Source organism: Trypanosoma equiperdum (genome assembly GCF_001457755.1).
Source record: "Trypanosoma equiperdum strain OVI genome assembly, contig: ctg_671, whole genome shotgun sequence".
NCBI classification, from domain to species: Eukaryota; Euglenozoa; class Kinetoplastea; order Trypanosomatida; family Trypanosomatidae; genus Trypanosoma; species Trypanosoma equiperdum.
The window spans coordinates 21,393-38,251 of record NW_027124611.1 but is presented as its reverse complement, the minus strand read 5'-3'; the positions used below and the strand labels follow the sequence as shown (position 1 = coordinate 38,251).

At 48.0% G+C, this 16,859-nt stretch overlaps 7 protein-coding genes across 7 annotated transcripts; all 7 read left to right on the top strand.

Moving 5' to 3' along the window:
• Positions 1–1,028: 1,028 nt before the first annotated feature.
• TEOVI_000313900 (uncharacterized protein) lies at positions 1,029–2,360 on the top strand (the record flags this gene model as incomplete). Its single annotated transcript, XM_067226098.1, has 1 exon — positions 1,029–2,360. One exon carries the CDS (start codon positions 1,029–1,031, stop codon positions 2,358–2,360), a length of 1,332 nt encoding a protein of 443 aa, XP_067082199.1.
• An 822-nt stretch (positions 2,361–3,182) lies between these two features.
• TEOVI_000313800 (trafficking protein particle complex subunit 3, putative) lies at positions 3,183–3,764 on the top strand (the record flags this gene model as incomplete). The annotated part of the gene is made up of 1 exon (XM_067226097.1): positions 3,183–3,764. One exon carries the CDS (start codon positions 3,183–3,185, stop codon positions 3,762–3,764), a length of 582 nt encoding a protein of 193 aa, XP_067082198.1.
• A 709-nt stretch (positions 3,765–4,473) lies between these two features.
• On the top strand, positions 4,474–5,310 carry TEOVI_000313700 (EMG1/NEP1 methyltransferase, putative; the record flags this gene model as incomplete). Its single annotated transcript, XM_067226096.1, has 1 exon — positions 4,474–5,310. One exon carries the CDS (start codon positions 4,474–4,476, stop codon positions 5,308–5,310), a length of 837 nt encoding a protein of 278 aa, XP_067082197.1.
• A 1,344-nt stretch (positions 5,311–6,654) lies between these two features.
• Positions 6,655–8,895, top strand: TEOVI_000313600 (OTU-like cysteine protease, putative; the record flags this gene model as incomplete). The annotated part of the gene is made up of 1 exon (XM_067226095.1): positions 6,655–8,895. One exon carries the CDS (start codon positions 6,655–6,657, stop codon positions 8,893–8,895), a length of 2,241 nt encoding a protein of 746 aa, XP_067082196.1.
• A 1,852-nt stretch (positions 8,896–10,747) lies between these two features.
• Positions 10,748–11,317, top strand: TEOVI_000313500 (ADP-ribosylation factor, putative; the record flags this gene model as incomplete). Its single annotated transcript, XM_067226094.1, has 1 exon — positions 10,748–11,317. The coding sequence occupies one exon, from the start codon at positions 10,748–10,750 to the stop codon at positions 11,315–11,317; it is 570 nt and encodes a 189-aa protein (XP_067082195.1).
• Positions 11,318–12,283: 966 nt separating this feature from the next.
• On the top strand, positions 12,284–12,676 carry TEOVI_000313400 (uncharacterized protein; the record flags this gene model as incomplete). Its single annotated transcript, XM_067226093.1, has 1 exon — positions 12,284–12,676. The coding sequence occupies one exon, from the start codon at positions 12,284–12,286 to the stop codon at positions 12,674–12,676; it is 393 nt and encodes a 130-aa protein (XP_067082194.1).
• Positions 12,677–13,505: 829 nt separating this feature from the next.
• Positions 13,506–15,293, top strand: TEOVI_000313300 (amidase, putative; the record flags this gene model as incomplete). Its single annotated transcript, XM_067226092.1, has 1 exon — positions 13,506–15,293. The coding sequence occupies one exon, from the start codon at positions 13,506–13,508 to the stop codon at positions 15,291–15,293; it is 1,788 nt and encodes a 595-aa protein (XP_067082193.1).
• Positions 15,294–16,859: the final 1,566 nt, after the last annotated feature.

The window sequence follows — 16,859 nt, the reverse complement described above, 5'->3', positions numbered from 1 at the left end:
GCGGCCGCACGATGCCGCAGATCACTCAGTAGGATTGTGTACTGTAATTGTATTTTTTGGGTTTTTTTTTGAAAGTGGTAGTAGTATTTTAGAGTTGCTACTTACTTATGAGTTTGATATGTTTGTTTTTATGTATAATTTTTTTTTGAGAAACTGATGTTTATATGTATGTGTATCTTCTTATTTGCGGTTAGATTAGACGATTTTTAGTGTATTTTTATTTGGCTGCTATTTGTTGTAGGATGCGCCGTGCTGACGCTTCTTGCCCTTGTATGTCGCCGAGTTATGCTGATTGTTGCTCTCTCTATATTTCTTTTGTGCGGTGGTGTTGTTGAAAAATTTTGCTGCTAATATTGTTGTCATGTATTTTTTTTGTTGTTACTTGTCTGTGAGTGGTTTCTTTCTTTCTTTTTTCCACTGTGTTTTGTAATAGTGTCTTACTTTAGCTTAGGATTATAGGTATGGAGGGATGTGTTATTGCCTGATCAAATATTTCTGTTGGAGTTGTTAGGTTACTGTTGCACGTGACTTCCGTATATATCCGTGTTGGCTTTTTCTTTTTGAGTTAAAGTTCTTTTGTTTTGGTATAATCGTGTGTGTGGGATCTGCTGCATGTAATGTCCGGATGGTCGAGCCGACGTGGTACCTTTTTTGGGCTTTATCGTGTGGTGGTGAATGTTACTTCTTTTGAGTTTGTTAGTGGCATTACCGCTGTTGTAAGCACAATTAAGTGTAGTGTATGAGTATATGCCCACGATCTGGGCTAAAGGCTTGTAGTTGAACCGAGCCCGCCGATGTCCCATTTGTGGAGGAGTGGTGTATAACGTGAGCAACGTTAGAGGTTGGTTTTTACCTCATGGAGGTATTGTGTGTTGTACATTTCTTTTAAGTTGTATTACTGGTGTTCAACCGTATCTGCTCTTCTGTTTTGTTGGACGTATGCTTTGCGTTAACCACTTGTTATTAACGCCCGTGGGTATATCCAACGCTGCTGAAATAATCATTAGTGCATTAGCTAACCGTTGACCATGGAAATGGATAGGTTGACACGCCGGCAGGCGGACCGGATTGAGTACGTCATGCGGGATCTCTTACGCGATTTGCAACTCATAGCATTTCTTCCCGTAGACTTGTACCCCTGGACGCGTAGAAGCTGCCTTGAAGCGGCGCGGAACCTTTTGGCGGAGGCAAGCATGAATCAGGGTATGAATGGGGCGGCAGCGCAGATTTACGGAGAGGATGACAACTCAACATATGTTGCTCAGCTTATATATGGTCTTGCTGAGCGGTATGGTGACGCAACTGACGTTGATAATAATGAGTTACTTTTGCAAATGACTGAGTTTGCAGAATTAGAAAGGGAAATGCTAGACACCGCCTCGTCGGTGGGCGCAGTGGATGAATACGATATTAACCGACACCACAAACTTTTTCGTGCGGTGTTGGACACCCTGCAGCAAGAGGGCTACACAGAGCTTGTTGCTCACTCGCTGAAGTGGGGAAGCGGTGACGACTCAGCTGTAGCACAACCACCGGGTGCTTATCCCATGGAGCCTAGCGTTTTCAATCGTTTAGTCGATCCTGGAATGTTGTCGCTGCAGCGCACCGTCGAGTGCCTATGTGAGCTGTTGGTTGTTCGCAACACCTCTACTGTAACTGAGGACATACACAACTATAAGATATTGCATGAGGCGGTTAACAAAGAGAAGAGTTCATCCGCCGATGTGAAGGCTCTGAAACGTGAATACCATGAGATAAGGGAGGCACGTCGCACAGAAGTGGCTGCATTGCAGGCGGAGGTGCGCCAGTTAGAGGATGAGATCGAGTACACTCGTAGTGTGTTAGAACTCGAGCTGTCGGCTTTCGGCGAGGCAAATGCCAAACTGGAAGAGGAACGCCAAGTGGAGGAGGAGGAGCGTATCAACGCACTGAAGGAGGAAGCGGAGCACTTAAAACAGAAACTCGATGGACTTATTGCGGCGAATCAAGGGGAGGCCGCAACGCTTCGCACTCAGCGAGCAAAGAAGGAGGCGGCTGTGAGCGCCGCAATAACGGAGTACGACACTCAAATGGCCACTTTGCATGCTGCATCTGTGGCGCTCAACAAGGAGACGGAGGAAGACACTGAGGCCATAGTTGCATTGGATGGTGAGTTGGGGGCACTATGTACCGAAAGGAATGAATATGAACTAGAGAAATATATTGAAGAGATGCGCGAGAAGCATTATGAGCGCATGCACGAGCAGACGACGAGGTATGCCTCCACCATCCAGGCTTGCTTCCGCGCGTACCTCACGCGGGTGAACTTCGAAAGGGGACTGGCTAATTCTAAGCGAAAAAGGAAGCGGAAGAACAAATAGTGGGTGGTACAGTTGGAAGCTGACAAGGAGGCGATTATGCATAAATATACATGTACTTCTTTTTTGAATTTGCCTTCTCTCCACCCCTTTCCCCTGACATTCCGTCGGCTGTCACATTTCATGAAGTGAAAACAGTGGGCTGCCTTAGAGAGAAATTTGTGTAAGAGTATTGTTGGGGACGCGGTATGTATTCTAGCTGATCAACCCCACATGTCTTTGCATTTGCCTTTTTACCTTTTTCCTTTCTCAGTACAAAAAAAAATGTATGTCGCTATTCATGTGTTTCACTGTGACGGGAAAGTTGCCTCTTACAGACAAAATTCCCGTCATCTTGGAATAGTACAACCATTCTGTGTATACCCCTTCTCTATTTTTTCCCCCTGCACGCTAGCGTGAGTGCGTACAGTTTGGGAGCTAAGCTTTGACTCCTCTGCAACTGGGTTAGGGGGGGGGGAAGATGCGAATTCCTCTGCTGTCCGGGCGGAGGTATGCCCTTGTCCGCATTTTGAAGCTGCATTCCTCTCCTTTTCTTTTGTTGAATTCTGGGTGTTTCAACGGGACATACAAGGGGATAGAGAGGGGAGCAGGGGTGAAGAGGGGGGAGGGGAGAGCGCCTGATAGTGTGTATATAAATATAATTCAGATATGTTTGAGATTCACAACCAAACTTATCAGTAACACATACGAGTAGACTGCGCTCCATCAATCATTGTGCGTTTCTTCTTTTGGTTCTTGGAGTAATCGAAGTAGGAATTAAAGAAGCTAAGGTTACAGGTAATTATTCTTGCGCTTGCCGTCGCTGAGAGAGAGTAGTAGTGCCTCATGTCTCAACAGCGGCAGGTTGCTGCCAAATTGGGTGAAGTGGCCTTCGATAGTGGCGAGAAGGCAAGCGCTGAATTTTTCGCCATTACGTACGGCGCGCTTGTCCAGCAGATGATTACGGACCTTCCCCAAGCCGATGATGTAGAGGTTGTCAATCAGCAACTGGACACGATGGGCCGGCGGATTGGCTCGCGACTGGTGGAAGAATACAGCGCCCGGAGCGGCGCCCCCGCCTGTCGCACGTTTGCGCAAGCGGCAGATGCTGTTGCAATTGTAGGAATAAAAATGTTTCTTAATGTTAACGCAACGGTACAACCTGCGGAGGAAAGTGGGGGTGACACATTTACGTTAACTTTTGCAGATAACCCGCTTGCGCTCTTTGTGGAACTGCCTGAGGGTCCTGTGCGTCAGCGCTTGTGGTATTCGAATGTTATTTGTGGTGTTATTGTCGGTGCGCTTTCTATGGTAGGGTTTATTGCAGAAGCGACGTTTGTAAGGGACACCCTGCGCGGTGATGCAACGAATGAGATACTACTGTCCTTCAAGGGGAGGGAGAAGGAAACCTTTAAGGTTGAACAATAGTTGTTGGGTTGTGTTGCACTTCCTCTTGTCACTGCTTCCCTTTGATATCTGTTGATTTTTTTGACATCACTATCTGACCGATCTGGATCAACGTCGACGTTGGTTCCGTTTTCTCGTTTGCCGTATTACCACGGGTGAGCACTCACTCACCGACTCATCTATGCGTCGTGCTCGAGTGAGCATTTTAAAATTCATAGCGGGCTGGGGCGGTTGCATTATCATCTGAAGTACCTTTGGCCATATTGTGTCTGCTTTCCTCCCCCCTTTTTATATTTTTTCTTGCTGGCTTTCTGTTGTGTGTGCTGATGTGTGACATATTGTGGTTCCTCGTCCATTATTGTGTTCTCTTTTCTTGAATTTTCGTTGCCTTTCGTGTTACTGCCGGCGCTAACTTTACCTGAGCTGGGAAAGGACGCACACGCGCCGGTGTGATCATAGGGGAGGAAAGAAGCTCAAGCTTGACTGACCTTCTATCGAATAGGAGCAGGGGGAAGAGGGTCGAATAGCGTTGGCGGCAGTGTTGTGGATCCTTTGACATCCGTGAAGTGAGCACGACCAAACACATCCGTTCCTGCGTGAAAATTGGCGAAACGCCTGTGGTTTTGTTACGGCAGCAGATTTGTGGGCTCTATTCTCACTTGAGCTGTGACGTCGGGCCAGCCGCGCTCTGTCCATTATTATCACTTTTGCTGCTCGCGTGTGTGTGTTAATGGATTACCGACAGAAAGCTGCCCGGCTTCCCCGTTCGGCGGAGGAAAAAAGCCGGTGGCGCCGTGTCATTATAATCCTTGAGCACTGTCCTCTTGCCGTTGTGCGTGGTAAGTACGGCTTCGAACTGTTGGCTGAGCGACACCGCGCCCACCACGCACGTTACAAGCAGGATCCCGCGGAATGGCGGCCCGACGTTGTACACCAAGCGTTGCTTCACTTGATGGATTCCCCACTCAATCGAGCTGGCATGCTACAGGTGTTCCTCCGTACGAAGAAGGGTGTTGTCATAGCAGTCGACCCGCGTCTTCGCGTTCCACGGCACATGCGTTTGTTTGAGAAGATGATGGTATCGTGCCTGTACCGCATGAAAGTTCGTGCAGCGAACGGCTCAGTATCGCTTCTGCGCGTGGTGAAGAACCCCGTGACGGACCACATTCCGGCGAACTGCACACTCATACGTGTTGAAAAGGACGGTGATGCCGTGCCTGATATCTTTGCGTACTGTGCAACATGTGGGACTAATAGGCATGCTGATGGATCGACAAGCGAAAACGTTGGGACGGCGACGGCGTGCTCCTCCTCTGCAGGAAGCGATGCAAAGGAGGAGCACTTTGCCCAGAAGCACCGTGACCTGGCTGATGCAAAGCAGTTCAGGCCATTTGCATTTATTATTGGTGGTATGTCGAAAGGTGACGTGGACGCGCCGTACGCCCCGCGCGCCCAGGTGAAGAGTATACGTCTTGGCGACCGAGGCATGTCGGCTGCGGCCGCTTGCAGTGTCATCATACATGGTTTTGAGGAAGAGTGGCTGCGCGAGGATAACGAGGCGTGTTAGCGTATTTGTATTTCCTCTACCTTCTTGTGTTTTCCATCGATTAACTGCTCCCCCTTTTGTGCAGCCACTGCCTCATGGGGTGGGAGCGAGCGGTGATTTTGCGCGAAGGGAGAAAAATTGCGCTTAGCGTGTAAATAAAAGAGTGCTGGTAACGTTTGTCGTAACCAAAAGTGTCAAACTTACACACGGGAACGCGTGCAATGCAAAGCGAAACGGTGAGGGTCGCGGAGTCTGAATTATCACCGGTGCCCGCCGCTGTGGAGGGGTTTGTGGTATCAAATAAAAGTAATATTACTTTCGAATAATAGTAATAATGGTGGGTGGTGGGAGTTATGGAGTCCGCGGGTCCCTTTTGTCCTGTCTGCTTCTGCACTAGCGCGGCACATTACCCACTTTTTTCCCTCTTGTCCTCTCATCACTGGTGTCGACAAAAAATTATCTTCCTCGTGCTTACAAGCATCTTTCTCACTCTCCCCCCTTCTCTCGATAATTGTAGCAAAAACTCTACAGATTTTTTTGATCTTTTTTTTGTTCTGCGCCTATTACCGTGCTCCCGGTTATCAGCCAAACAGCAAAGGAGATAATAAAAAGCATTATATATATATATAAAGAGTCAGTTTAATTACCTGTATCAACGACAAACGAAACATTGCTAGGAACTGAAGTCCGTAAGCTACTTGCTACAACCCGTCCATTAAGCGAGAGGGAAGGAAAGCTAAGGAAAAGTCGGCCCGACCAAACTCATTCGTCGGAGTGAGTGAGGGCAGAAGTTTAAGGGCTGTGTTTAATACACAGTACAACACAGTACGATAGAAGGAGATTTCAGCAGTACTGAAGGTACAAAGAGTTGAAAAACAAAAGCGGAGGTTAAATATAATTACGACTATATCCGATAATAATATTGAAGAAAGGGGAATTACGTGCGCAGAAGAGCGCCTAAGGTGAAAAAGCGAAGAGTACTTTTGGAAAGCAGCGGGATAACATACCTATTTGCATCCACAAGTATTAAAAACAGTGGTAAATAACACAATCGGTACTTGAAAAGCAAAAGCAAACAAAGAAACAAACAAACAACTTTCCTTACGTCAGGGCAGCACTGAGGCGCTATTATCATAAAGCGCGTGGTGGAGGCAGCGAGGTGTAAGTTGGGTGTTAAGAGAAGGAGAAGTAGTCTTCCTGAAAAACGAAAGCAACGTATAGAACTGAGGATAGAGAGTGAGTGAAAGTGATCCAAGGGTGAAAAAAGGTGGTGAGAAATCATTTTAGGGTTGGGGAAAGATACTAATAGAGAGCTAAGGCGGATTGTAAAAAAGGGAAGTTTTGTTTTTTTTAAACTTTTAGCGCATGGGTGCCTGTGTTTCAGATGGAAGCAAGCAGAAGCCCGACTTCGTAAATGTAGGTGGCCAGAGTGGTCCCTTTGCGCCAGTGACGGATCATATAGTGGGGAACACCAACGGTCCTGCAACAGTGCCGCAGGTGAACAAAAAGTCTGCACCGACGGTGAAGGAACCCACTCTTCCGAGGATTAGGGTTTTTACGGAGGTGGATGATTCTGAGGCCAACAATATCGACCTCGTCCCTGGTAGCGGTTGCAGTGTTGTGAAGGGCAAGTACCGAATGACACCCATAGTAGCATTCAAACCTTTCGCCGCTAGGCGCTTGCGGGAGCGAGCTGTCAAGGTAATTCGAGGCAGTTACTACTCTGAAGAGGCCCATGAGGAGCCACCGCAAGCGTGTGCGGTGACAAGTTGCCCATTTGGCGATGAGGAAAAGGAGGGTGCGAGCGGTACCAAAAAATGCAACCAACCGGAGTTTTCATTCGCTCTGGATACGTCGACTGATACGGAAGAGGGGCTTTCGTCTGGCTGCGACACAAGTGCTTCACCGCGCGACCGGTCTTTGGCAATGTGTGGTGGAGAGAAGGGATGCAGGAACGAGCCGGCTGATGAGTGCACACCAAACAGGAGAGGCTCCCTGCCCAGTGGAGTGGGTGGTGACGGCCCACAGTCACATAAGAAGGGAATAGATGTTGTTGATAAGTTAAATACTCCTGGAACTGCCCGGTCAGTCAATGCGATAACTACAGAGCCGAAGTCCACACCACGATTGAGCCGCGAGGACTTGATTCTTCTTGGTTCAAAACGCTTGAAAAAGCGTGTGGAAGAACTGCGGCTGATTGAGCACCAAATGAAGGATGACGGTAATTGCCAATTTCGTGCAATCTCACATCAAATATTTGGCTCTCAGGAGTACCATGAGCTTGTTCGGGTGCACGTGGTGACGTACATGAAGAGCGTTCGGGATTCGTTCGATTGCTTCCTCGGGACTACTGAGGACGCCGATCACTATTATGCCGATATGCTCAAGAATGGGACATGGGGTGACGAGCTCACACTACGCGCTGCAAGTGATAGCCTTTTCATCAATATTCACATCCTTTCGTCGGAAGAGCAAAACTATTATATTACTTATAACCCTAGCCCAGATGCACCCACTCCCCCGGCATTTTTAGTTGACGTTGCAACGATGCGGCAGGATCGACAAGAGGCTTTCTCGACTTCAGTGGCTTCGGTTTGTGCCTCACCTTCTCTCAGTGCACGTGGTAGCTGGAATGGAGGCGGTGGAAAAAAATCTCTGGCTACACCGCGGGGCCCTGTGGATCAACTTGGCTTGGCAGGGATAAATAGGAACTTTCGACCTATCCACGAGGAGGTTAACGTTGTTGAGCTACAGCGGGAGGTACAGCGCAAACTGGCTGCAAGTACAATTCGGAATACCACTTTGCCGGTACCCGAACCCCTGTTACCTTTCAAGGCTGTTATTGAGCAGAATGTAGTGGTTCCACCAACAGCGGCACCGCAGCCGAAGCCAACTTTTGTTGACGCGCCGAAGAGCCCTGTGAAAACTGTCAGGATTGAATTGTCGCCGCGCGAGGTGTCTTTTAATGCAAAAAATACAAGCGTGATCTTCGTGTGTGCAAGGAAGAAGCCCCGACGGAAACGGACGAGCCGAGGCAGGTCGAAGACTCGCGGCGGCAGAATAGTTGGTCTTCCAAAGAGGCACCCAATAATGAGACCAATTTCCTTTTCCTCGTCACCAATAACGGCACGGAGAAGGCCAAGGTGTAGGTCGGCGTTAGTGCGAAATCTTTCGCCAAGGCGAAGCAAAAAGTTGCGCTCCAAGTCGAGTGCGATGCCAGCGTCTCTTCAGCTCCCTCCTTTCGCTTCTCCGTCTGAGAGTCCCGTTAATCCCCGTCTCTCTTCTCCTGAACCCGCTCCCGTCATCGAGTTACCAGGTACCGCAAGCTTTATTTTAGTTTCTCCACGGTCATCTGATAGCGATATGGTGAAGCGTCTGTCACTGGGAAGCGCGTCTGTGCCGCACTCCAGCCCGCCACCGCGTTCAGCCGTTTGTGAAGGAAGTGCCTCACCGAAGGTAAGTGTTAGTCCATCTGAGAAGGAGGAGTTGGAGTCGTGTTTTTTGTCGGAGGCTCCCAATGCGCCCATTGATATTTTTCTTTCATACCTCTCCCCTGTTCATTACAACGCGCTGAGCGTGGATACAATCTCGAGACCTGTTGAATAAAGGCACTGAAGAGCGGTGAGCTAAGAGAAAAGGAGTGCACACACATTTATATGCCTATGTTCCCCTTACGATTGTTGCTCTTGTGTGTACTCGTGTACCCCCATTCCAGTGCACGTAATTTTTTTGTTTTTAAAACTCTATTCCTGTTTTTTTCTTGCTGTTTTTACCCCTTCGTTTCCTTTTCTGAATTGAGTGCCCCGGTCGTTGGTTCCGTACCATATGGAAGTCCAGGCCGTGACACATTTGTTGGGTTTGACCTCACCACTATCCTTTTCATTCGTCATTCGTTTGTTCGGTCCGTGAGTTTTCGCTGCCTTCTCTCCTTATTCTTCCCCCTTTTATCTTCTTTTTCCGTTTCTTACTATTATTGTTACTTATCATTATTATTTCTGCCATATTGATTCGTCTTGTTTCCTCCCCTCCTCGGTAATTGGTAGCGGGGATCGGGGGTGGGGAAGGAAGTGTATATAATTCATGGGACTGGATGGTGAGGAAAAGAAAAGAAGGGGAGAGAAATCCGTGTACTTATCCGTACAGTTGGAAAAGGGGTATGTGCTGAGTTGAACCTTGTTTCTTTTTTTCTTTTTTTTTGTTTTCGAAACGAAGTGTGGATGTGTATTGGTTTGGTCGCGAGAACGGGATGCATGGACCGCCTTATTGTTATTGTTATTATTCTCCCACTCGCTCTTTGCATATATATATATATATGAGCGCACATGTATTTTGCTTGAATGTAAATAAAAATATGTCAACATGCCGACGGCACAGTGCCATCACTGGAATAACTTCTGCCAGATGCGTGTGACGGTGGTTTTGCGCCGCGAGGAAAATATGAGGAAAGTAACGTTGCCGGTATGAGGGGCGATATACAACATGTTTAACAGCAACACGAAGGACGAATCTGTTGAATGTGAATTTACTGCTTTAAGGTATTTTAATGGACGCATCCGTGGCGTGTGCTACTTCCTCTCGTTTTGCCTTTGGAAACTGCTTCCAGGAAAAATGGTGTGCATACGTACCCTGCTAACCGTATATAAGCAACAAATGTATTTTCTCTGATGTGTGCGGCTGCGTACACGTGAACACGAAGCTCTGTTTTCATTACCATTTTTTCCCCCTTTTCCCCTTTCCACTTTTTTTGATTTTTGTTTTTTACTAATTATGTTACCCGGCGTTATGCCTATGTTTTCTTTCGTTTTTAGCTTTTTTCTCCTGATTCCGCGTTGTGCTGCTTTTCTCACACTCCTGCTCAATAGTAGCATTGCTCAGTTGAAGTGTGTGGCCTCGCAGCTGGCGACAGTCATATTACCCCTTCTGGTTACTTCGGTTTTTCTTGTACGTCCCCTGCATCATTCTTTTATCTCCATTTCTTTTCTGTCTTTTTTGTTTTGCCCTCATTTATGAGGGACTAAAAAAAAAAACGATGTGATACTTTTGTGTGAGTTACACGTATTGCTTAACTTGGTTCCTTTCACCATTGACATGGTTACTGTTGCTGCGTGCGCTGGTGTTGCCAGAACTGTTTAAAAATTATTAAAACTGTGGCTGAGCGTACCGGTTGGGTGCAGGGGGAAGAGAGTTTCCGGCCGTTCGTAATGCAGGAGTGGTTCGAGTATGTATTGACACATACAAAAATGTTGGGTAGACATAAAGAGCTGCAAATGAGCGTATCTGCTGAAAAATTACTTTCCTCACTCCCATGTTTAATCCTTTTCGTAATTAAATAAGCGCGCCCGCACAGGTACGACCACACACCGGTGAAGGAGGAAAAAAAGACAACGACAACAACAACAACATCATTATCATTATCATTAGTATCAAAGAGGAGGAAGCAGAAGAAGCTACCGCGGCGATGGGACAATCCAAAACGAAGCTGCAAGTCGTCATGTGCGGGCTAGATAACAGTGGGAAAACTACAATTATTAACCAAGTGAAACCAGCACAGTCATCTAGCAAGCATATCACTGCCACTGTAGGATACAATGTTGAAACTTTCGAAAAGGGTCGTGTGGCCTTCACCGTCTTTGACATGGGTGGTGCGAAGAAGTTCCGCGGGTTGTGGGAGACATACTACGACAATATTGATGCGGTCATATTTGTTGTAGATAGCAGCGACCACTTGCGGCTTTGCGTAGTGAAGTCGGAGATTCAGGCCATGCTCAAGCACGAGGACATCAGACGTGAGCTACCGGGTGGCGGTCGGGTGCCGTTTCTATTTTTTGCCAATAAAATGGATGCTGCCGGTGCCAAAACGGCCGCGGAACTTGTGGAAATTTTGGATCTTACGACTCTGATGGGGGACCATCCGTTTGTTATATTTGCCTCGAATGCACTGAAAGGAACAGGTGTGCACGAAGGTTTCAGTTGGCTTCAGGAGACTGCGTCGCGACAGAGTGGCAAAGCTGGGACGAAGAGGGGCTGAAAGCACAGCCACCGTTGGTAACCATTTCCTTTGCTCTTTTTTTTTGTTGATGTTGTTAACACTGCTGCCGCAGATTCTGTATACACGACCATTAGTTCAGCGGCAACTGTGGGTTTAATAGCTGCATGTGGATCAGGGTACTAGTGATTTTTTGGCGTGGGGGGGAAGGAGTGGACCTTTGTTGGTGTTTTTTTTTTTAGGGGTGAAAAGTATTTTACTCACTCAAGTACCTAAACTTCGCTGCGGTAGTCCGTGCTGTGAGCAGGTCCTTTGACACATGCCCCGCCTTTCACACAACATCATTTCTGCTTATTTGTGCACGGGTTCTCTCTTCTTCAACCTCGCCTCGTGTAGGGCTCCGTCATCCAAACTGTAGAAGGAATGCCAAATGTGTTCCCATGGGCACGTGTAGTATATGCATCACAGAAAAGTTTGTACTACTTTGGCTCTTTTTTGATTTGTCCTTCACTCCTTCAGCCGTGGGGATAGGTCACTTTCACGTACCGGATCTCATGATTCTGCTTTTTTTTTTTCCTTTTTCAATTTGATGACGTTGTAGCGATGGTCCTTCAAACGCTTTCACTTTGTGCCTTTTTAAGCCTTGACTGCTTGGAAGGCAGAAGTGTAAAGAGTAATATCGGCAGCAGATGCGGCTACTGAGGTTGACTATCCCCGTATTTCTGGTTAGGGTTTACAAGCTGGGGACCTTAATCTCATTGTCACTCGCTTGTTTCTTTTGTAGTGTGACGGCTTGGTGATTTCATGTTCGTTCCTCCTCCCCCTTCTCCAATCTGTCTTCAATGCGACCCCCGTTTTTTATCGCAACTGTTTGAGTCACGACCCTCTTCTTGATAACATGGCGCACCCTTCTGTGCCTCACATCAGCTGTTAAGATGGACCTTTTGCCTGCATGTAAATTATCACCTCTCTAAAGGACTCGAAACCTCGCAAGAGTAGAAGGGGGTTATGACGGAGGCGCAAATGGATAAGAGCAGCAAAAACTCCAACGGCAACAACAGGCATCGTTCACCGGCGCAGGAGCAAGGACAGAAGCAGCGAGGCCGACTTCAAAGGAAGGCTCAGGAGGCCGCCCCCAAAGTTTCAGAGGAGAAGCCCCATCCGTTTATTGGCCAGGAACTTCGTGTCGTGCTTGAAGATCAACGTGTTATTGTGGGAACACTCATTGCCTACTTGGGTCTCGGGGATTTGCTTTTGCAGGACGCCTTGGAAGAGCGCCGTTACGCTGATGGGGAATTGAACCACCGGCAACTTCGTTTGATAGCAATACCTTTCAAGCACGTGACGGCGATGCACCGGCGGCGCCCGGGAAATACTCCCATCGCGCAGGTCGGGGCTTGAGGTATTGGATGGGAACAGTTGTCCATAAAAGTTGCAGGAAGAGGAAAAACAGTGCTCTAAGGGAACCGGATGGCACAAAAGGCAAAAAAAGAAGTAACGAAAAAAAAAGCAAGCTAAATAGGCGGGTATTTGAAGTGTGGATGGACCGTACGTGTATGTGCGTTTTTTTTTTCGTTCGTTATGGCGAGCGGGTGAGAAGACATTAACGCCAGGTGGCATTTTGTGAACGGGATTGGGGTGGATGGGAGTGTTCGTGCGTTTGTGGAGCGGCAGGTGGCAAACCGTACAGCTGATTAAGCGCGGATCGTCAAGAAAGGGCGAAAAATTGTGTACCCCTGCGGTCCAACTCGGCTTCCACCACCGCAAGGCCTCTGTTATGGAGTAGCTGCAGTTTTTGAAAAGAAGTAATTTAACGAAAACGATGTGGAAGCGGGTGACCCGTGAAAGAAGGGAAGGGAAAGGGTGGTGGTGGTGACTTTATGCTGTTTGTTCCTATGTAGCTGCGTCCCACAGCCTTCACTCCCTGCTTTTCCCTCTTCATTCTCATTTTCTTCCGGAGCATTATTGCGTACCCGCTCATGCGCTGAAGGAAGTGCCCCGGTGTCCGTGTGCTTCTGTTTGCAGCGACTGACGTCAACAGGAGCGAAGGAAGTGTGAACATTTTCGCCCCCTTGATTTGTAATGTGTATGAGTGTCAGCACAATGTTGGGTGAAGGGGGAAAACAAATTCTGCACCACAACTACCACTATATTTCTCTCCGCGTGGCGAAAAGGAAGTTCAAGAAACGAAGCGTCAGTAGCGATAATTGCGGTGACACGGGTGGCGGAAATGCTTACTCTGGCTATCATATGTGTCAGCTCCGCGGCAGTTGCCGCTGCTTGTGCAGTTTGGTGGTTCCTTGGCACAATTCCCCTTGCCGCACTGCTCGTTTTGTATGCTTGCATGGCAAACCAGCTCTTCAGGGCGTGTCTTATGTCGGGCCCGAAGACATCACGCCAGGTACCACCAACGCCCATTGCGCCCTGCCAACGTCTCTCGGCTGTGCAACTCAGCAAGGCTTACAGGGAGGGTGTGTTGAGTTGCGAAGAGGTGACGCGCACATATATTGAGCATATTAAACGTGTTAACCCTTATATTAACGCTATGGTTTTTGAGTGTTTTGACGAAGCCATTGCCGCCGCAGTGCAAGCTGACAAGGTTTGGGCCAAATGGCGTGCTAACCGTGGTAATGCGGAACCAAGTTGGCTTTTGGGAGTCCCGTGTACCATCAAAGAATCGATGTCAGTCACCGGTTGTCCGAACGCCAGCGGCCTCCCACAGAGGCGTCACATCATCTCACGCATGGATAGCCCAGTAGTGAAGAACTTCCGTGACGCCGGCGCTGTTATTCTTGGCGTAACAAACACGAGTGAACTCTGCATGTGGTACGAGAGCTCTAACTACGTCTATGGTATATCATGCAATCCATACGACACCAGGTGCATTGTGGGTGGAAGCAGCGGCGGAGAGGGAGCCTCCGCCGGTGCCGTGTTCTCAACCTTCAGTTTGGGAAGTGATATCGGGGGCTCTATACGTATGCCAGCATTCTTCAATGGTGTCTTTGGCCACAAGGCGAGTCCACACTACATATCTAACCGGGGGCAACATCCCGCTCCAGTTGCGTCTACGAATCACTACATGTCCACAGGGCCCATTAGCCGCTTTGCCGAAGATCTTGAGCCGCTTTGTCGGGTGGCCGCCCGCGGTGGGTTTCTTGAGGATGAAAAGAAGTTTCCACCGCGCCCACCACTTCGGCGGCTCCCCTGCATTGACGCGAGGAAGTCACTGCGGGTCTTTATCCTGGAAGACTTTGGCACCGTTTTGGCCCGTACTTCGACGACTCAACTTGAGATTGTGAGGGAAGTGGGGCAGTATTTGGAGGAGCAATTCGGTGCCTTGGTGACATATGTGAACTTGCATACATGGAAGTGTTCTGGCGGAGGGGAGATATTGAAAGTGTTTAAGCCATTTTCGAAGAGTCTACGTTTGTGGTTGGGGGCTATGAGTAACGACAAGGAAGAGGTGGTGTTTACAGATCTCATGGCAGAAGGTATGACCAGCTTCAGCCCATTGAAGGAAATATTTCTGTGGGTGATAGGACGTTCTCAGCACACACTTCCAGCCTTGAGCCTCACTGTGGTCGATGCAGTTCTGCAACATTTCCCAAAGTGGGGGCCTATGGGTACGGCAAATGATACCGTGCGGGAATTCAAGAAGTCTCTGGAGGAGTTGCTGAACGGTGATGGTGTCATCATTTCCCCAACGTTTCCCCGTGCCGCGCCGCGTCACCACCGGCCCATCTTTTCACCTTTCGACTTTCAGTACACCGCAGCCTTTAATGTGCTTCGGATGCCGGTGACATGTGTTCCCATTTGGCAAAAGGAGCTTCGTGGTGACATGAGGGTTCCAACAGTAGAGGAGGCAAAAGAACTTGCCGCTTCCGCGGACTACCACCTGCCGAAGGGAGTTCAAATCGCGTCCCGGGAAGGCAATGACGAACTGAGCCTCGCTGTGGCTCAGGTACTTGAGACTGCTTTCGGCGGCTATAAGTACCCTGGCTGGGCTATTCTCGAGTAACCATGACACAATAGGAGCCTCCGGTCCGTGAAAACAGTGAAAGTAAAAAAAGGGGGGCATGCAACTATAAACTAAGTACACTATTGGGCTGGTAGAAGGAAAATCGAATGAATACACCAGTTTCTGGAAAATAAAGGGGGGGGATAAATCAATCAGCTAATGAGTGCTGGTATAAGCAAACAAGTACATATCCAAGCATGCAACATATACACTATATATACACATATATAAGTCGTACGTTCGCGAGTGGTTGGGGCTGGGGACTCGCAGAATAATCCCACTCATGTCCACTGAATAGGTGTTTTCACGTATCTACACCATGTAGTTTAATAATTGCAGGTTCAATTAGCAGTATCTGACTCACCTCCGTGGCAGGAGGGAAGAACTCCTACAATTTACTGCGTGTCGGATCACTTCGACTTCGTACGATGCGTTCTGGTCTGCGGGACATTTCGGGTGAAGGGGGTGTGCATGTGTAAGACTGAATAAACTTATTTTGTTTTCAAGGGCTTTATATGTTTTTTTCCCCCTTCGCTGTGGCTGCACGGAACCCGGTCAAGGAGAGGGTGACTGCCACAGTGAAACGCAACATGTGCGCGCATATATGTGCTCATCGGTATGGAGAAACTTTGGTAGAGGGTGCTGGTCGTCGTTTACTCGGCGGTATCAGCTTTCCGCTTTCCTTTCCGACTTTCTTGTACTCGGTTATCGTTTTGTTTTTTTGCTTTGGTGTGCTATTGCTTCTTTTTTTGCTTTCTATTTGCACAAGAACGACGTTTTTTTTTTTTTTTTAACATTTATCTCATCTTATTCAATATTTCCGTGTGTTATCCTGGTGAAGGCGCGGATCTGTTTTTTTTTCTACCTCCCCGCCGGCTGCAGCTGAAAATGTCGTTACCGGGTTACAGGGCGTTATGGTGGCACGTTGTTGTACTTGATCCTATTGTTTTTGTACGTGTTTCTGCGAAACGGGAGAGATGTGGAGAAAAGGTGGTGAAGTAGAGGAAATGGAAGGATTAGAAGCGAAAAAGATGCATGTGCGTATTTTGGGGTGGATCCCATGGTTACTGCGGATGTCGCTTACTTTTTCCATTGTTTCTTTTGCGTTCATTTCATATTTCCATTTAAAATTTCGTTCTCTCACTTTGTTGCACCAAACACTGTCCCATATACCCGCAAATGGCGGACGGCTTTTGTTGTTTAGTTAGGTTCGGCCCTTTCTTTCTTCTTTTTCGTTTTTTATGTTTTTTTTTGTTGCGTGTGAAGGCTTTTCCCGCCTCTGTCTGAACCACACACCATTGACGACGCAACCTCGCGTCAGCACTGACTGAGCGACTGACTGGTTGGTTACTTCGGGGAAAATGTTTGATTTCTGTCGTTTCCTCGCGTGTTAGCTGTTTTCTCTTCTTTCAAGTGCTGAAGCAAGCGCAATCGTATATTCGCAAAAGGCAACAGGTGTTGTGAGTTGGCGCCCCCCGCCCGTCACGGCAATAATTGAGGCCGCATTTGGTTTAAAGCTGGACTGAAGCAGTAAAAAAAAATTAGGCGGTGTGCTGACCACTCTGA